The sequence below is a fragment of the Mytilus edulis genome, chromosome 10 (assembly GCF_963676685.1).
Source record: "Mytilus edulis chromosome 10, xbMytEdul2.2, whole genome shotgun sequence".
In the NCBI taxonomy this organism is placed as follows: domain Eukaryota; kingdom Metazoa; phylum Mollusca; class Bivalvia; order Mytilida; family Mytilidae; genus Mytilus; species Mytilus edulis.
Window position 1 is genome coordinate 11765208 of NC_092353.1, and position 22000 is coordinate 11787207.

General features: G+C 31.4%; 1 protein-coding gene across 8 annotated transcripts; it reads right to left on the reverse strand.

Moving 5' to 3' along the window:
* Positions 1 to 5053: 5053 nt before the first annotated feature.
* On the reverse strand, positions 5054 to 20079 carry LOC139493410 (uncharacterized). Of its 8 annotated transcripts, none has more exons than XM_071281796.1 (4): positions 19877 to 20076; positions 18074 to 18105; positions 6403 to 6687; positions 5054 to 5464 (listed from the first exon to the last, which is right to left on the reverse strand). In XM_071281796.1, exons 3-4 carry the CDS (start codon positions 6662 to 6664, stop codon positions 5112 to 5114), a joined length of 615 nt encoding a protein of 204 aa, XP_071137897.1. In that variant the 5' UTR covers positions 6665 to 6687; positions 18074 to 18105; positions 19877 to 20076; the 3' UTR covers positions 5054 to 5111. The 8 variants fall into 8 exon arrangements, with proteins under 8 accessions (XP_071137897.1, XP_071137898.1, XP_071137896.1 ...); XM_071281797.1 differs by lacking the exon at positions 19877 to 20076 and adding an exon at positions 19376 to 19594; XM_071281795.1 differs by lacking the exon at positions 18074 to 18105 and having other exon boundaries at positions 19877 to 20079.
* Between the last annotated feature and the right edge of the window lie 1921 nt (positions 20080 to 22000).

A 22000-nucleotide genomic window follows, 5' to 3' on the forward strand; every position in this document is an offset into this window, starting at 1 on the left:
TACCTCGACCAAAAACTTTAACCTGAAGCGGGACGAACGGACGAACGAACGGACGGACGGACGCACACCAGAAACATAATGCACATAAAGGACGAACGGACGGACGCACATACCAGACAACATAATGCCCAAAAATGAGGCATAAAAACAGGACCACAAGCAAATTCCTATTTGATTATCAACAAGATTTTACAAGTTTGTAAGTTGCATCAAAAAGTATGTTCTTGTATATGTTCAGCATCTTTGAAATTTTAAAGACTCTTAATTGTAGTACTAGTACTATCAGTTACCATATAAATTGAATATAACCTCACCTCACCTCACCTCACCTCTCACCTATCATGCCAGTCCGCATTTAAGGCCCTGGTTTTTTTTTTTTTATATAAATTTAATATATATATTCATTAGCATCGAATTGGTTAACCGATACAGCTTTAAGTCTTGCTAAACTCGTATTTTTGTTTTTCACAAATCGAACAGTATTTATGATTATGAATAAAAGTCGGCAACTTCAAATCTTACGCCTATAACATGTGTTTGTATTTTTCAATTTGGACTTCCTCGGAGCCTTCATCGGCTGCCTTGTGGAAGCGCACTGGACTCGACTGCATGTTGCAATTCATATCATGGGTTCAAACCGGTCAGTTCAAACCAAAGAGTAGTAAATTGGTATGTGATGCCTTTCTGCTAAGCATGCGGCGTTAAGAAGTAAGAGCAATAACTTGTCACTGTGTAATAACTGTGAATAATGTGACTGTGTATAGGGTGACAGGTCTTTCTCGGGTAGACTGTAAACTTAAAAAGCAGCCTTAGCGTTTCGGTGTAGCACAAAGCAATGTTCATAATCATAAACCATATTAGTATGTCTCGTCCTGAGTATGCAATTATTTTGAAAATGAACGTTAAATAGCCATAGATCATTATCTATTATTGTCAGTGCAATGCAATTTGAAATGAAAGAAGATTAAGTGCAAAAATTGTTCTTTCAAAGTAATTTAAAATAGTAAGATTAAAACGGGAAAGATAAAAAAATCTAGAAATGGTTGAATATTTTTTAATTGAGATCTTCTTTATAATATTTTCCTTTGACAAATATATCATTTTAATGTTCTTCACGACTGCCAATGCTTCAACTAATTTGTTTAAGTTATCCCTTCGAAGATCTAACACTCAATATGAAAAGGCTGTCTGGATTAAATTTATGACACTTGCTGTCTCTAATTTAAAATAAAGTAAATAATGTATATAAATATAATATCGCAAATATATCATTTGTATATATGTTATCATTTGATTTTAATTAGTTGTTTTCAAAATAGTAGCCTTGAATTCACTATAAAAATCGAAAACAAAACTTTAAAAACATCACGAAGTAAAATACTGGGTCACAATCCGAATATATATATGTTTTTTTAATTTGTCTATAGAATATAAAAATAAAAAGTTAATATGATTGCCAATGAGACAACTCTGCAGCAGAGACCGAATGCACCGAAATGACAAATGTAAAACAACAAAAATACAAAAGAGAAACCTGATGTTTGTACAAAATAATAAACGAGTACGATCGATATACAGCTAAAAAAACACTACCATTGAATTGCAGGCTGATGACTTGGGACATGCACATCATCATCAATAACAGACTGAAGTGCGGGCCAGTGATGTAACATCAAAACATAAGAACAAACATATTAATCAGTTGAAAAGGCTTAACTCATCAGATCGATACAGAGCTCAAAGTCAACCAAATATATTAAGACACAACACACAGGTCTGAAAGTACTCGCAGTTACTGAAAGCTAGTTCAAAAATAAATATGTATCTGAGAATAATTACATTATAGATGTATATTTTATTATAATACGATATTCTGATTGGCTAACTGCACATCACGTGTTATTCCTAGAGTTCATAGGTGAATTAGATATTAAGAAATTGATAAAATTCGTGTTTTCATGATCCTAGCTAAAAAATGTAATTATATATAAGTATTGAATGCTTCTTCTTGTAACTTCATAGAGTTATAAAAGCGTTGACAGTGCGCTCGGTCAACGCTTTACACCTTAATGAAGTGACAAAAAGAAGCATTCAATTCTTACCTTAACTTCTAATCATAACACTGTAAAACACTGACTATGCGGTATGGGCTTTGCTCATTGTTCAGAAGGCCGTACGGTAACCTATAGTGGTTAATGTCTGTGTCATTTTGGTCTCTTGTGGACAGTTGTCTCATTGGCAATCATACCACATCTTCTCTTTTATATTAAGTCTTTGTTGGTGGTTATAAATTAAAGTATATCCCTAAACATGCAAGTCTAGTTGGTTGCCGTTTTATTTTGATTAAAACGAACCATCATGTAAACACTATAACTTATGTCAGCCTAAATGACAAAAAACAAAATATCTCAATGTTGGAAAGTCATTGAAATAAAACAACAACAAAAAACCGTTGCAGCATATCTGATATCATCCCTAAGAAATACATTCACAAAACTGTTATAAATCTTTCATTTCAGAGGAGGACTGACTTCAATTCTTTTCAGCAGGATATTGATTTGGTTAAGCTAGAAACTGAGAATAATCTTCAAAACGACATTAACGTTGAAGATGTACTGGAACGTAGGTGTAAAATATATGTATTTCGGTGATATAAACAATGGAGCATACTTCGAGAATGTAAAACACAGACAGCTTAAATTTACGTTCCTAGAATATTTTCTGTCTCATACATTAATGAAATATAAGCAAAACATTGTATGCATCAACAATAATTTGAAATTACATACTTTGTTTAACTTTTGATAATTCCTTTTTTAAAGAGATTTTGATAGGGGGTAAATATGACATATTGAAGACTCATTAGTACAAGTTCAAAAAAAATAAAACAAAGATTATTTTGAATGAACAACTCGCACAACTATCTGTATACTAATTCAACATTTGGCGCCTACTTTACTGTTTTGTACTTTCTTGCAAACATAAACCTCTGATCTGCAGCAGTATTTTGAAGACTATCATGTTCTTAATTTATTGTATACTAATTTTTTTTTAAATCAAACCATGCATTCACGGTAATCTTTATTTTTTTTTATTATAAGACATGTCTGTGATAGAAATAACCCAAACAACTCAATGATACCGGAAATGGCCGACAAAGATATAAGAAAATGTGGTATGAGTGCCAATGAGACAACTCGCCATCCTATTCTCAATTTGTAAAAGTAAACCATAAAATTGAGAAAGGAAATGGAGAATGTGTCATAGCGACAACAACCCGACCATAGAGCAGACAACAGCCGAAGGCCACCAATGGGTCTTCAGTGTAGCGAGAAACTCCCACACCCGTAGGTGTCCTTCACCTGGCACCTTAAAAATATGTATACTAGTACGTTGATAATGGACGTCATGCTAAACTCCGAATTATACACAAGAAACTAAAATTAAAAATCATACAAGACTAACCAAGTCCAGAGGCTCCTGACTTGGGACAGGCGCAAAATTGCGGCGGGGTTAAACATGTGTATGAGATCTCAACCCTCCCCCTATACCTCTAGCCAAAGTAGAAAAGTAAACGCATAACAATACGCACATTAAAATTCAATTCTTGAAAGAGAAGTCCGAGTCCGATGTCAGAAGATGTAACAAAAGAAAATTAAAACAGTATAGATCAAAGTAGTACTACGGTCTTCAACACGGAGCATTAACTCACACCGAATATCACACTATAACGGGCCCCCAAAAAGACTAGTGTAAAACCATTCAAACGGCAAAACCACTGGTCTAATCTATATAAAAAACATGAAACGAGAAACACTTATGAACAAACTCAACAAACGAAAACAATGAACATCAGGCCTTGTGGTCATAAAACTTTCGAGCACGATTTTTGTACTTAAACTCAAGAATCAACCAATCAAAATACTGGATTTTGTGTTTCGAACACTTATTTTGTACTCGGAGTACTGAGTAAAGTTTTATGACCGAAAGCCCATGTTCCTGGTTGAATTTTGCAAATTGAATTCACGTGAGGCACTCAATTGAGGATCACGTATCCTCTATATATTTACGCAACCAAATATACATGTATTCTAAATTCGGAACTCCTACCTCTGGTAAATAAATAATTCCTTATTTGATATATAGGTGTTCTTTTCATTTTTCACAAATTTGAAAGTCAGTTCATATATTTTTGTTTAGGTGTTTTTGTAAATCGGAGTTAAACAGAACAAACAAGAATGTGTCCAAAGAACACGGATGCCCCACTCGCACTACCATTTGCCATGTTCAATGGACCGTGGAATTGGGTAAAAAATCTAACCTGAAACTCCCTCTTTCATTTTCTATGTTCAGTGGATCGTGAAATTTGGGTCAAAGGTCTAAATTGGCTCTAAAGATAGAAAGATCATATCATAAGCAACAAGTGTACTAAGTTTCAAGTTGATTGCACTTCAGCTTCATCAAAAACTACCTTGACCAAAAACTTTAACATGAAACTTTGTAAATCAAGCCCACGCCACAGTCATGGTACCAACGAAACAAAGCAAAATCACATAACACACAGTCATGGTACCAACGAAACAAAGCAAAATCACATAACACACAGTCATGGTACCAACGACACAAAGCAAAATCACATAACATGATAAGAATTCACCGAAAATCTAATAGGCATGTCAAATTATAACTGGAGAAGGGTACATTGTTTTACACCAAAGGGTATTTTAGAAAAATATCATTTAGGATAGGCATTTAAATAAGGATGCGGAAAACATGGTGTTTTAGGTCAAAAAACATATATAAAGCGTAACAAGTATCGCGTAGTGGGTTATTTTCGCTGGGTGTATATTTTCGCTTATTTTCGCTGATAGAACAATATCCCCAAAATAAATTCCGCCAATCTGAAAGGTCACATGCAAAGGTATTGATAAAAGTTTTGAATCGGTCAAAATAATAACCGCCAAATTTTTTCGTAGATCTTAATCTGAAAATCGCGAAATTTTACATCCGCTATACGGTATTTTGGGCAGATTTGCATTTGAGTGAAAGAAACAACATTTATATTGCTATTTAATGAATGAAAATTTAATATGATAATACGAACATTGCATTTAACGTGTGTGAGGAAAGTTTTGTGTTAAATCTGCTTCTACATCAGACACTATTTCTACATCCTTCCAGCGTTTAAATCGCATCTCTAACTTGGTTTTCTCTGTTATTCTATAAAAATCCTTACACGCTAATAAACTTTTGAATCTTCGTTTTGCAGCTAGCATAACACATGTTTTCAAATATTCCATTAAATTATACTTTTCAGCCTCAAGAATTTTTTTGACAATTTCTGACGATGACAAATTATCACCAATTTGTTGAATTTCCTCTGCCAGAAAGTCGTCAGCGCGTTTCAATGTATTTTTTGCCTGATATTCGAACGCCATTGGAAGAATCCTGTGAACGTTTTCACCTGAAATATAAATATATTTTGTACTCTTTAATCATCGTTGATATATATGATAAGCCAATTTTTTTTTACTGGTGTATTTTTTAGAACATCGGAGAAATAAAAAAAACAAAACTGCAATATTTAAAGTATTTGCACGTTCAACGTGCTTTACTTACGTTATATTTAATTAAGTATGCAGATTTTTAAAGTGCAGTAGATTTATAATACTTGTACTCTTCAATTTGTAATTGTTAAATTCACGTTTATTAAAACAGCTGGGAATTAAGTAGAATTTCAGAAAACAGAATAAACTATTCTTGGATACGGTTTTCAGGCTAAATCATTAAATAATTAATTGTTCATTAACCTATCACGAACAATATAAATGGAAAAATAATGCATGATACAACAAATTCGTGGGATCCTATGAAGAAGTTTCTCAAAAAAATAGTCTATCATCTTGGTACGACTATGTATGTTTCAGAGTGTTTTCGATCTTGCTGTGACAGAGGAACCAATGCTTTAAGTCTTGGGTATTTTTTTTTAACCTTTATTGATTCGTTCAACGAGTAGTTATGGCATTCTTTTTCCACATCAACGAATGGATGCGAACCAGAATTTCCTGAAAGCTTTGTCTTACTACGATAAAAATGAGCCTGTCAAATATAAAAAAGACGATATTTTTAAAGCAAGTTAATCATACAAATATACACGTAGTACACGCAGGCATAACTTTACTGCCGTTTCATTTTTAAATGTGCATACAAAACATGCCGTATGCAGACTAAGCGGTCTGGGCTTTGCTCATTGTTGAAGGCCGTACGGTGACATATACTTGTTAATTTTGATATCAGTTGTTCTCTTGTGAAGAGGTGTCTCGTTGACAGTCATACCACATCATCTTTTTAATACATAAACCATTGTATGTTGCTGTGTGTTATTTTAATACATGTACTTACTATTCATAGGTTCGAGCACACCAGGCATAGTACATCTAAGAAAATTGACAACATCTTTCCGTCTTTTCCCTTTAATAACTATCTGCTGTTCTCGTTTTCCAAATACAGTTTTACTTAGCCGTTCGAATACAGGAGATTGTGCAAAAAGTTCCTTTTTATCAACAAGCAATGAATTACCCTCCACTACCAAGCATACTTCCGGTACTTCTGCACGCGCAGCTTGCCTTTTCATCCATGTCTCAGTAATGTCATGTTTTGACATTGAATTTGTAATTTTTGCCCAAGCTGGAAAAAAACAATATACCAAAATGAATGTTTAACTCTGTCAACATATAAAGTAAGGAGTACATAGCGATGTGGCTATGTGTCAATAAGACAAGCAGACCTACAGATCAAATTTACAGAGATATCGCAGATCAAATTTATTCGTTCATTGTTTAATCATACGTTTTTTGATTGAGTTAAGTCTGCCAATTGATATTTTATCGTATGTTTTTCTTTGTTGTGATGTTATGCTATTGTTTCAGGTAAAAGGGAGAAGGTTTGGATCCATTAAAACGTTTAATCCCGCTGCAAATGTTTGCACCTGTCCTAAGTCAGGAATCTGATGTACAGTAGTTGTCGTTTGTTTATGTAATATATACGTGTTTCTCGTTTCTCGTTTTGTTTATATAGATTAGACCGTTGGTTTTCCCGTTTGAATGGTTTTACACTAGTAATTTTGGGGCCCTTTATAGCTTGTTGTTCGGTGTGAGCTAAGGCTCCGTGTTGAAGGCCGTACTTTAACCTATAATGGTTTACTTTTTAAATTGTTATTTGTATGGAGAGTTGTCTCATTGGCACTCACACCACATCTTCCTATATCTATCTACGACAAGAACCATAAAAGACATCTAGTGTAAACATACAACTTTTACTAATTTGAGGCTAAATTATAGATGTAGACCCTCAATGTGTTCAAAGTTATAAGAAATACAAATATAAATTGTCTACACGAATGCTGAATTTTGTGTGTGGTTGTGTGAAGAAGGCAAAACAACCAAATAATCGTTTCAAACGCACCAACTTTGTACAGACTATTGCTTATTTCGTTGACCATCTTTTTACAAAAATATTCTTTTGAAAGGCTTAAAATAAGAAGAAAACTTTAATAATGACAGGTATGATTTTAATTTGTAATAACTTCACTTACCTGGCAATGCAAGATGTCAATATATATATTGCAATTATTTATTTTCATATATCCATGGATATAATAATTCTAAATATTATGAATAAATAATCACAAAAAAAATACAGAATGATATGAGAATATTTGTTAATATAAATTTAGACCACAGTTTCCGTCTATGTTTGTACTTTTCGAGACGATTTGTCGTGCATGTTTTATCTTGTATGTTACGTTTACACAAACTTCAAGTGATATAATAAGTCATGATATCTTATACATATCATATTTGAAATAAACTTAAAATGAAAATATAATATATAAAATTTTTGTCATACCTGTTTGTAGTATGGGTGTTGATCTATTCCGTAAACTTATTAAAATTACCAATAACTATACCAGCCACTTGACAAAAACGTCAAAAATGATTTATTTCTTTTATAGGATTAAAAGATATTGAATTTTTACTGAAAATGTCAATTTCAAAGTTGTATTGATTGGGGGAAATGAAAACAATTACTCAAGCCTATCTATGGATAAGTATTCCATGTAATTATAATCTTTAGAGGGAATATTGATATGTGTTTGAATAATTTATCATTCATTGTTATTGAAAGGATTAAGGTTTGAAAGGAAATCAAAGCAAGCAATACATGTAACAAGTACAACAAATGTATGCCGCTGGTAATTATATAATCTTGTAAACGGAAGTAAAGGGTGCTTGATGTCTTTTTACTTAAAGAAAATCAATACTTGCTAGTAAAATGATTGTATCAGACCGATTCTGAAAAGTTTAATACAATATTGCTATATTGAATAAAAAAATTATGATATTTATTACAGAAGATAACTATAGTGTAAACATCAAGTAGACAGCAACTCATCAACACAAATATATTAAAGAAGTACAGTCACATTTAAAAGCTGAAAACGTGAATGTACAATATATCCAGAAAAGAATTACAGATGAAAACGTGAAGGTACATTCACCTTGAGAGAACCATATCTGAAGGCGCGAGGGTGTAGACTCATTGAATGAACTACAGTGGAACATTACATTCACCTTGAGATAACTATTAAAACTGAAAACGGTACAGTCACATAGAATTGCAGCTGTAACGTAAAACTTGACATTATCCTTGCATTGACAGAAATTGTTACAACTGATTACTAGTATATGAAAAGGTGAGGTATACGGTTAAGCTTTTAAAAAACCTTGCAGTTTTAACCGACAATTTTCTTCAGAAAATAATGCCTGTACCAAGTCAGAAAAATGACAGTTATGTTTTTGTTGGTTGGTATAGTCAGTCCACATGGTCCACCTGGTTGAATTACATTGGAAATCGATACTGTTGTTAATACTTTTGATTATTGTAATGCAAGAAAGATCTCTTTCATTTGTGGACATCTTTATCAGTTCAGTCGTATTACAAATAATACCTGCTGAAAATGAATACGTAGAGCAAGCATACAATTAAATATATAAAAAAAAACCCAGATACAACAAAAAATGAATATTACAAAAAATGGATATATTGTTATTTAAAAAAACTTGCTGAAAATATGCAATAGTTAAGTGTAACAATTGCCACTTACTTGCACGTTTGTCAGCCATTTTCCGGATATTTTACTGATTATACTAGGTTCTTCAAAAATCATGACTTAAACTGATCAGCTTTTCCGATTTACAACTTTTATATTACATATCTATGTTTGTATTCAATACACATGACAATTGATTATGAGGAAATATTTGTTAAAGTTATTATCCCTAGACAATAATTGAACTTTTCATTTAAATAGGATTTATGACTGCTAAATGACATTAATAACATAACAACAATAGTCTATTCTATCTGTTTACATACTGGTTAATTCGCTAATTTATCTTGTATAAAAGAGAAACCAGTGTAGGCCTAATCCATTTCACACGATTAAAAAACATACATAAGCAATTTTGAATTGATAAAACGGTTTGTATACAATACATTAATTTTTCAACTTCATAATGTTATATTGACGTGTTGTTTTGATTGCCCCTGTTCTTTCGTCTATTATGAATAAAATGCTTTTCAATTTAAGAATCATATAAAAATAAGATGAATAGGTGGGACGCAAGGTAATAAAATTTTGATATCTAACGCCAAGGTTTGATCATGTTTTTCCCACGCTGAATAAATAGCTATTTTGCTTGTCCGAGAGTACTGTTGAGCCAAGAAACAAAACATTAGTGACAATTTACACAGGGAGGATAGTATTTAATATGCTCAGTTACAGGAGAAATATACTTTTTACATAAAGAGTGCACTATAAGCTTACGATATGAGGGATATATACTATCAAGGTATCCTATATAATATATTGTGATAACATAAACAGTACAAATTGTCTGCACCGGATGCGCATTTCGATAAGCAATTGCTCTTCAACTATGCTCGAAGCAGAGATATATTAAAATACAAAGCTTATTAAAAAGATGAAGAGCGATAAACAGGATAACAAGTAAAGCCAAAGCCAGGCAAGGACTCAGACTGTATAGTGTTTATCTGTCATGGAAATATATTGCAACTGGTTTACAAAACATAGTGGTGTGTAGCCGTTCGTTAGGTGTAACACAACATTTCGATAATGTATTTAAAGGTCCGACTTGATGTCACGAAGAAGAACGATTTGTTTGCGCTTGAAATGTTTTTAGCAGTCCGACAAGACCGAACAACTAACTCAAAACAAAATGTAGAGTGATACATTTTGTATGTACAAAAATACAAATATTTGAATTTAAAGCAATTTACAGCTTAAGACAATTTAGTAGAATACAATAGAGACTATTAATAAAAATTGTAGATCAAGAGAGTAATAAGAGTTCGATGCAGGTTCTGACACATATTCATAATTATTGTAAAGAAAGTCAAGAGGATAATTAATTGAATAAATTGAATTATTGAAATCCAGTGTTTTGTCAAAGATTATGATAATTAATCCATGGCAAACACATACGTCTATATTATATATGCTCTGCTGATGTCACCAAGAAAAGGAACTACATATTTGAATACTGTATTTTTTATTATAGTTTAGAAACTATCTTAATTTTAAGTCATGATGATTTTACGTCCTCTTTTCAAATAAAACCCAAAATGCTATGTGTCTTTAAATATTGAGAAATGTTATGGAAACGAAGACAATTTTATTACAATATAGATCTTTGATAATGTTATGCAACGAGTAAGCGAGTAACGATAAATCCGTATATACATTTCAATAGGCTTACTTCAAAGTGAACATCAATTGTATTCGAGCAATATAAAAATTGTAATTGTAGGTAAACCTATGTCAAATACTTGCCTAGTTAGGGAGTATAATTCCGCTTTACTGTATACGACAGTCTCACGTTCACAAAAACCTATTGCCATATAAATAAATGTTTGCCCGCTGTTAGTTTTTTTTCAGTTGGTTTCATTAGTTAACAGATATGTTTACTTAGTGACCCTTTTTTATCTGACTGACACAAGAGATTCATACAACTAAAGCCTTAGCTTTTGAATTACTTCATAAAATTCAATATAGTTAAGTAAATAAGACGACATGATCACATGCCAGCCTATACATAACTACAGAGCGAAATCGATTAAACACTACCAAGACAGTTTTTATCATATTTAATTTATTCAGGTATACAATGTATATTAAAAACATCAAGTCGTACTTTATTTTTAAAATTCATTTCATGTCCTTTTTAGTGTCAGATTTAATCTACAAATTAGTTATTTAAACATGGTTTAGAGCTACGGTGACTGTGACAGGGTTTTATAAGACATGCATCTGTATATATTTTCAAATTAATATCGATTGAAATATAATCTCATAAATAAAAAAAAATGTATTTGACGTATTGTTCACCAGAAATGAAATTTAATGCAACCTGTGAGTCCTTTAAATCGGTAATTATATTTTCTCCCAATAACTGTATATTTATCTTATATTTGTGGCATGTATCTCGCATCATAGGTAAATATGTATTGCAGGTCGATTTTATCCCAAAGATTCATATCTATTCATTACTCATCGTTTCATACTTATTTTAAATCGGTATCTTTGTATCTCATATCGGCATCGTTTTTCTAATATATATATATATATATGTTACAGGCATTTTCTAAATTTAGGCATTTTGTAAAATGCCTGAAAACTTTAGGCATTTTCCAAAATGACTGCAAGATTCAGTCATTATCCATAATGACTAAATTGTCTAGGCATTTTACAAAATGCCTAGAAAAATTGAAAGGTATTTTACAAAATGCCTGAAATTATTTATAGAATAAAATCTTAAGAAAAACATTTGAAAGCTTTGAAAACCAGAGCTGTTTTATTTGTGATAATTACTGAATTAAAAAAAGAATACATTTTACTGAATATATACAATTCACACAAGCACAGAACCTGACATTTTTGTTTTAATTTCTAAAAATGTTTGCACGACAGAACTTAATAATAATTGTCCTGATTGTTTGCAAATATATTGTTTGGCGTAAAATCTGATTTAGCACTCAGACCACATTTGGAGAAATCTGGATCATCACACTTTCAGGCCTTTCATTACCTTTACTGTTCTTTACTGATAAAGTACTGAACGTTAGGCAACATAAGGTTTCGCAATAAGCACACACATCTCAGATGCATATCTTTTTTTTTCATATGTTCTAAAAAAAAATCAAAGTATCTTAGCAGTAAACGCTTCTCTTGTCAAAGCACTGTTATTTTTCTTTTATTTGTCGATTTTTAGCTCTCCTAGGCAAGGGAGTCAAGTGAGCTTTTCTCATCTCGGCGGCTGTCTTCCGTCATTGTCTGTTTACTTTTAAAAACGTGTTATTTTATGGAACTACTAGGTCAAATTTAACCAAACTTGGCCACAATTGATCATTAGAGTATCTTGTTTAATCCCTGATTGCCAAACAATATGGCCAACATGGCTATAAATGGAACATAGGGGTAAAATACAGTTTTTGGTTTGATATATCTCTAAATCTAATGCATTTAGATCAAATCTGACATGGGGGTTCAAAAGTTCTTCAGGTTAAGATCTATCAGCCCTGACATTTTCAGACGATCGGACAACTCTTTTGAGAACTCTAATGTTGTTCTGAAGGGGTATTTTCTGTTCCTGTCCTAAAAACCTTCTTTTTAATTGCAAGCTGCACTGAGTCTAAATGTATGTCCTTCTCCAGGTCAATCCACTGTTAAATAATCCATACGTATTATAACAAAATGTTCACATCTTAAAATATGCATGACATATTTGCAACTGACAGCCAAAAAAAACCCCAGCAAAACGAACATTTTATCTATTTCATATGTTTCACTTTACTGTTTTGAATCTATATTTTCTAAAAATGTGATTGTTAATTCTGTTCTATTGACAAAACAATTTATCTGTTTGCCATATTGACAAAATAATCATAAATTCACTGTTGGTATCTGAAATACAGAGTGAGTACGTACTTAACATAGTTTCCCTTAAGAGAACATATCATAAGGCATAAAAAATAATCGATCTGGTTTTTGGAGAATAAATTAGTTAGTTATTATCTTTGTAAGATATTGTGTTTTTGTCAACTTTGTCATATGCATCTCAATGATATCTTCCTTCTACAAATTGCCTGAAACTCAAGAGGCAATTTGTGGAATTTCGCATCAAAATTTCAGTCATTCTACAAAATGACTAGGTATTTTTAGTGATTTTGTATAATGCCTGTCGAGGTTAGGCATTTTCTAAATTGCCTGAAAATTCAGTCATTTTACAAAATGTCTAAATTTAGAAAATGCCTGTAACATATATATATATATATATTTACTCATTTATTCATCACCTATATCTCATAGCATTGTCTAATATATCTATATTGTTTCCATATTATGTATAAATGGTATCGATATCTTTTCATCTCACATCGGAATAATTTATCTCAGAATGGTATCTATTGTATCCAGTAGTACCATACATTGGTAATATGGTTCGTATCTTTTATCTCAAATATCGGTACTTATTTTTTCTTAGAAATTTATCTATTCATCTCGTATATCGGTTTCTCTTCATTCAATAAGTCAGTTTTAATTAATCGTATATATATATCGGTGTCTGTTCATGTAATATCGGTTTCTATCTATCTAATACATTGGTATCCACTCATCGCATTAGTCAGTATCGTTTATCTGATATATTGATTTCAATCTCATTCTCGTCTTATATATCGGTATATATTATTTCAAATTAATATTTTTTAATTCAATTAAATATCTATTAATTTTACTGCAAAATTGGTACCCTTAAGTTTATTCGCTTACAGTATCAATTGTAAGCATCGTTTTTTTCTCATTTCATATCAGTACCATCATTTCATATAATGATACTTTTACATCATACATACATCTTTTTCTATTATTATTTTTACTTTATATCTCATTTCATTTAACTTATATTGGTATTAATTTATCTTATTCGGGTGTTCTTTGTCTCTCATTGGTATGTATTTATATCAGACACAAATGAAAGTAACAATTGTTCCTTGAGTAACAAGATTTCAAACAAGTTTACTAAAGATTTTGTATGAAGACATTTGGTCACTCTGTATTTCGAGTGTATCTGCCAAAACTGTAGTCGATTTTTCTATTAGTCTTTATTATATGTTATACCTACATACACAGTTCATTCTGTTTGTGGAGCCCGCGGTGGCCGAGTGCCGAGGGTTTAAAATAGTTTGTGACAGGTTAGTTCGATTGCAATCTTAACTGACTAGGATTGTCAAGTTTCAAGCCGAAGCCCCACTCCGACTTTCTATATCAATAAAAATTACCAAGACAAGACAAGACAATTTATTACAACTTAGGCACACGTATGGTGCTACAAGAGGATAACAATTATGCATTAAAAATTACATACATACTTATACATTTACAAGAAAGTCACACAATAGATTAATAATTGATATCATACAATAAAACTGAAATATATTTGGTTGATTTGTTTGCAAAATTCTTAATTGCAACTTGGTTAGAAATTATTGTAACATGCTATGAATTATGAAAATATTTTTTCAATATGTCTTAGAAACATGCACACTTTTGTTAGCACTGGCACATTACAGTGTGATAATAGACCAATAAATTTCAATTGGGAAGGATTTTTTATGTAATATGTAGGTATATACCTTTCTCTTAAAGACATAATTTGTTTATTGGAACATACAAAAAAATAGTGATATTCGTCACCAATGGTATTTGAATCGCAGTGACAGCATACACGATTTTCTCTTGGTGTATTTTTCCACCGACCAACTTCTATAGGGATTTTGATGTTTGAACATCTAAATTTACTGTAGATGTATCGATCTGCCACTTTAAGATTGAGTAAATATGGCTCTAAACAAAACATTGTTTTGTATGAAGCATAAAACACACCTCTAGATGAGTTTGTCATATCAGCAGATAGGCTCTGTCCGAATTGGTCAACCAATCTCTGTTTTATTTCTTTTTTAATATCCGAACTTTTGATATCACCCTGTGCATTCCAGACAAAAGAAAATCCTGTATCATCTAAAATTTGTTTCACGGAAGATAACCATTTAAATGAGTATTGGCCTGAGTTATGTAAGTTATACATTAACTGATACAAGATCCCAGATAATTTGTTACTACTGCTTTGCACTAGTCTTGACCAAAAGCATAGTAATTTAGTTTTGATATTAATTTTTAATGGAAATCTGCCAGTTTCCCCATAGACCATATAGTTTGGTGTTGTTGATCTAACATTCAGAACTCTTTTTAGGAAACTCAAGTGCACCTTTTCAATCATGTCAACATTTTCATGACCCCAGATTTCCGACCCATAAAGCAAAATTGGAGCGACCATACAATCAAATAGTCGAAACTGCAGATCTGAAGGGATGTTTACATTTCTTAACTTATAGTATAATGCATACAGTGCTTTTTGTGATTGTTCAACAAGTTTTTTCTTTGTTAAATTAAAATTACAATTGTATCTTATTAATAATCCCAAGTAATTATAACTGTCGGTGAGCTGTAACTCCTCGCCCCTTAGCATGAATCTCATATTTCTTTTACGCTTCGCCTTCTCAAACACCATTACTCATGATTACTTTTGTCTTATCAATGTTTACATTTAGTTTCCAGTCAGTACAGTATTCATCAAACTTGTTTAACATTATTTGTAAATCGTTAGCTGATTCTGCCAATAATATTGTATCATCAGCATATAATAACAAGAAAATTCGAATATAAATGCCTAGTTCATTTAGACAGTATTCATTTACCTTTTCTAAACCTGTTATATCATGCTGAATAAAATAGCTTTCAAGATCATTAAGGAAAATAGAAAAAAGAAAGGGTGATAAGTTTTCACCTTGCCTAACTCCAACTTCGCACGGAAAGAAATTTGAACAACTCGAGTTATGTCTTACACATGATTTGACATTAGAATAGAGGTTATAAATAGACTTAAATATTTTGCCGGTTATATTACTAGAAATAAGCTTTTGCCACAGTCCTACCCTCCATACAGTATCAAAGGCTTTCTTGAAATCTACAAATGTGCAGAATAAACGTTTCCCAGAGAGTAAATAAAGTTGAATCAAACAGTATAAACTAAATATATTATCAAGTGTGGAGTACCCTTTCCTAAATCCCGCTTGGCATTTTGAGAGTAATTCTACTTCTTGGGCAAACTTGTCTAGTCTGTTATTTAGTATAGCTGTAAATACTTTACCTAAACATGATACCAGTGTAATACCTCGATACGAGTCTGGATCGTTAAGAGCTCCCTTATTCTTATAAATGGAATTAATTATTCCCATTGACCAGATTTCGGGTATAATCCCTGTGTCGAATACAAAATTGAACAATTTTACATAAAGAGGTAAACATACAGACATGGAATTTTTAATAAACTCATTTCTTATTCCATCATATCCAGCGGCTTTGTTATTTTTTAATTTTTTAATGACTTTGATAATTTCTTCCTCGGTAATAGGCCCATTTAAAATTTCGTCGAACTCATTTAACTCTAGGTTAGGTAATTTAAACTCTTCCTCCTCATTTGTCACACTTTCGTTAAGCTTCTTAAAATGTGCATACATTACTTCTAGTGAAATTGGACTTTCCTTTTTTTGTTTCGGAGAGAATTTATTTAAAACTTTCCAAAATTCTTTTGGGTTATTTGTTGATATATTACGAAGCTCTTTTTCTGTCTTCAACTGATAGTTTTGAAAACATTTGTTTATTTCTTTTTTGTATTCCTTACTTGCTCTTTTTTTTTTAACCAACCACTTGTGCTAAAAATTGCTTTAAACATCAAACATCAAATTATCAATCTATCATACTGTTTTTGGTTATGCTACGACTACAAAATTTGTTATAGAGGTAACTATTTTCGTTATGTTAGTGTCAAATGAAAAGAACTACTAAAACTAAAGCACGGTATTTTTTAAATCTTCTTATTGTCAGTGTTATTTGTCTGTAGCCTCGTGTTTGATTTTTGTAAAACATCTCTTCATGATAATAGGATCAGTAACACAGATGGTATTTAAAGTTAAACTTTCACTCAGGTCTTAAAATAGCCGGTTTAAAATATCTGTAACGATGTCTTAGATTAACCTTTTAATCTGGTAAATCCTTCACCATTCTTTAAGACTAGTGTACTAAGCATAGATACAAACTTATAAACTTTATAATTCAAACTCAATTACAATTTTGAATTTTAATTCTGAATCCCCCAAGAAATATTCTGATAAGCTTTTTATTAATTCTATTTAATTTTTTTGTTGTTTTTTTGTGTGTTAGTCTTGGTCTTAGTTTTGTGTTTTTTAAGGGATGGGGTGGGTTGGGTATATCATCAGTAGTCGGTTCTTATCACTGAACCACGATTTCTGATTACATGAACGTCGGGCAACTACTGAAATCGTTTTGAATTAGAACTATCTTTGATGATTAAAAATTACACGTTTGAAAAGTCAAAAGTTTGACAGGGCTGCATAAATGATATTTTTTGTATTTGATTTAATAAATAACTGTGTGGTATTTTGCACTGAAAAAAGGTGCAGCACTGTCTAAATTTTGTACGATTTTAGAATATGAGCCAATATGGGAGAAATATTATAAATAAGACATAATATAACTTCCTTATTGAGTTAAAGACTGAAATTTAAACTGAAACAAAACGTTCGGGTGGTTCTAAACTATTATAATCACCATCAATAAAACTAATATAGGCGATTATTAAAAACTACATAGAATAGACATTCCAAAACTGAATTGAAAATGTGAATGTGTAAAACTACAATATATAAAGATTAAACATTCCTACAACCCAATTAAAATATGTGACTATGTTAAACTACAATACTATATACATGAATATATAAAGATTACATATCCCTATAACCATCTACATGTACAAGTATATACATTACAACACTAATTTTTAATACTTACAATATAAACGTTGTGTCAAAACGTACCAACTCCTTAAAACGTATTATATATCTTATTAAAATATTTCCATATTTAATGAAATATATACATCGATTTATCCTTAATTTATGACTTTTTAATAGTTTGCGTAAAAAATCTAATACAATTCTTACAGATCATTAAACATCGTTTTTCCCCAGCTACAATATTATACAAGAAAACTTTTTGCGTCAGATACCATTCACTATAGATGCGTCGCAAAAGGAAAGGAAAGGTATCTGTTATGTCTGCATGCAATATACGCAAGGTTAAGAAAAATATAGCACTTCTAATTGATATTTTGACATATATAAGTATCTGTCGCCAACAGCTAGGGAAACAGATGAACCAAATGTTAATTTGAGGTAAACACCATGAGCTTAGTATTCCGCAGTAACTCAAACAATTAAGAATATAAGAAAATGTCTGTACCAAGTCAGGAATATGACAGTTATTATCCATTCGTTTGATGTGTTTGAGCTTTAGATTTTACCATTTGATTAGGGACTTTCCTTTTTGAATTTTCCTCAGAGTTCAGTATTTTTGTGATTTTACTTTTTCATATACAATTATTGTGGTTTTTATTACAAAGATTTTTTTTTTGACACTGTGCAGAATTTGTTACATTCATCGAATAGCAACACACAAGAAACCGACAATGTACTGAATGGAGTTAAATTTGGTCCCTTGTTATTGTACTAAAGTGCTTTGGAATGAATCCCCATGTTTGTGTTTGAGAAATATTTTTTTATATTTTCTTTAATACATGATGTTGATTTATATGTCCTTTGTTTATGTTTTCTTGCTATCATCCATTAAATCTTACACAATACATGGCTTTACAGTACATACGGTCCAACTACTGAAAAATTAATGTAGAGGGACAGTACGTTTAAACAAAGGTTTTTGTACGAATGAATGGATAAGAGTAAGCACACATAAAGTAAGAAATATAAGTTGAAAGTCATCGATAAACAAACAAAAAGGAATTATTAGGGGGTGTCGCACGCTCCTGAGTGCGACAGTTGTTATTTTTGGAAACCCCCTTGGTAGGTTAGGTGATAAGACTTATTGATAAATTTGACCTTATCCACTTTAACCCTTGTTTATTCCTTTAAATCGACATGAAATGGAAACGCCAATTGTTTCAATCTATAATCTATTATGTGAGAATTATTTAAACACCATTGTAATTAGCTCTTACTTAGTACTATGATTACTGTCAACAAACTACGAAACCTAAGTCTTATAAATGCCCGTAGATAAGTAAATAGAAGTGTTTACCTTCAATGACAGCGTATGTTTGCCAAAAATGTTAATCCTTCATGAATAATACTTTCAAAAAATAAGAGGAGTTATCTTATTCCATCTAAAATTGAAATTTCTCTCCTCTTGTTTTGGTGATAGGTAACATGAATATCACATTTGGTGCATGTATAATCCGGTGCATTGAATTCTATCCAATATACTTATAGAATTCATTTTATTACTTACGGGTCAGGAAATATAATTTAACATAGGTGTAAGAAATTCTTAACTTGATATGATAGTATTTTACTATAGGTTTAAAGGAGATGATAAAATTGTTGACTTTATGACTCTTAACCAATAAATGTTCTACACTTCATTAGAATAATCAAAGAGGAACTAGCCATAAATATTCAGAGACAAAATTACTAAAGGAAATTAAAGTTATTAAAAATAACACATTAAACAGAAGATACAACCATTACATGTTGTTTCATGAATTGATAACACCGTTTTTAATTAAATAACAATATTTACCTGATCTTTTCATCATTTTTGCTGAAATTATCCAAAAATAAATAAATATTGAGAGAATAAATCAATCAATACCCTGACAATCAATGTTGGAGTTCACTTATCGTTTTATTCACGTCTTTATTTAAAATACAATACAATCTGTTTTATTGTCGTATAATGAATAGAACGTATATTTAAATCGATTCGACTTTTCTTGTATAGGATATCACTATGTTAAATGTACAATCCAATTTAATTGAAAGGGAATTTTGTGCATTTAAATGTTATAGCTGTTTTGTGGCGATAAGAAACACGTTTTATTTTGGGCTTTAATATGAGTTTAAAATGATCTTATTTATAGTTGCTATGGAAAAACAGATATTAAACTACTTTGATATGTATTGATGCGTACTATTTAATTTTAATGTTGAAATGAAATTTGGAAAAATTAACATGTATTTGTATGGCGTATTTAACAATTTTGTTCACAGCTACAAAAACTGTTTTTCAATACATAGAAAATAGCAGTGCTCGCCTGTAATTATGCCCTAAAGGTTAAGATTGTTATAGTCGTTAGATGTGTTAATGGTATATCTCGGACAGTCTATGTTGAATTTATTCACTACTCATCTACATTTTGGGTGCTGATGCGGCGTCAAGCAATTAATCATTTAATCAATATGAATTGGGATAATTGAAATATTGTAAAAGAAAAGGCATCATTGGTATATCGCTGTTCAATGGTAATAATTCGATTAAGCAAAATCAAATCCGGCTGACAAACTAAAACCAAGGGAAATACATCAACTATAAAAGGAAAACAACAGAACAATAGAAACATTGAACTACAACAAAAAAACATACCGACATACATAGATGTAACAGATTAAAGATAACAAGAGCCATATTCCTCACTTGGAACAGGACATTTTAGGAAAATAAAAATGACGGGTAGACCCTGGTTTTATTGCTAGCCAAACCGTCCGCTTAGATGAGAATTATAAAAAAATGTATTAGTGGATGAGTTAGGTAGTATGGTTAGTTAGGTAGTATTTTTATCCATCTGATGAGTTAAGCCTTTTTCAACTGTTTTTTTTTATAGTTCGTTCTTATGTTGTACTGTTATACCACTGTCCCAGGTTAGGGATGGGTTGGGATCACGCTGACATGTTTAACCCTGCTACATTATTTATGTATGTACCTGTCCCAAGTCAGGAGCCTGTAATTCAGTGGTAGTTTGTTTATGTGTTACATATTTGTTTTTCGTTCATTTTTTTAACATGAGTTTAAAGAGGCTTAACTCATCAGATGGTCAAACATACAAGTGGACGTGGCCGGGTACTTGTACATCCCAACAACAAAAAGACACTTTGAATAGATCTGAGAGTACTTGAAGTTAACTGACAGACAGTTGAAAACCACTTACAACTAATAAAAAAATCATGCATCTAAGACTAAATTCTCAATCCATACACATCCAACATCCAATGGATTTAGTGTAAAGACGTCATAAACAGTCAGAAAAAACACGACATTGTGCAATGCTAAGATAATGTATCGACAGGTTGTAGATCAATGAATGTGTGTATGTATATAACATGCTAGTAATATTTAGTTTGCTTTTAATTTACTGATAAAAAAATCAATATGCCTGTTTCGGAAACAGTCAATCTCCCATAGTATGATTCACACAGCGTTCAGTGCACTATTATCTTATTTATATGTTCTTATAACCTGTGTTGATAAATAATCGAAATATTCCCATCAATAAAGGAGAAAATAATAAACGGTATATAATACCATGTGGATAATAAAAATAATAAGTGGAACAAAAATAGAAACATCATCGAACACGTAAAAAAAAAAACAATAGCTCTGGAAGCACTACACCGAAAAATAGATGATGTTATCCGAACCTTACAAGGAACTAGAGGTCATGTGAACCAACTCACATAATGACAAATCCGCCCTTTGCAAATGCAATGGACAGGGAAACAGCAAAATGATTCGGATGAAAAAATAGGTGCACAAAATCATCCATGATTGAGAAAGTTCTGTTAGAAAGTTTCAATAATATTAATATAAGGTGTTATGGGAGAGTTTCCGATACAATAGGTTTACTATTGCAGATATGATAAAGTCGAT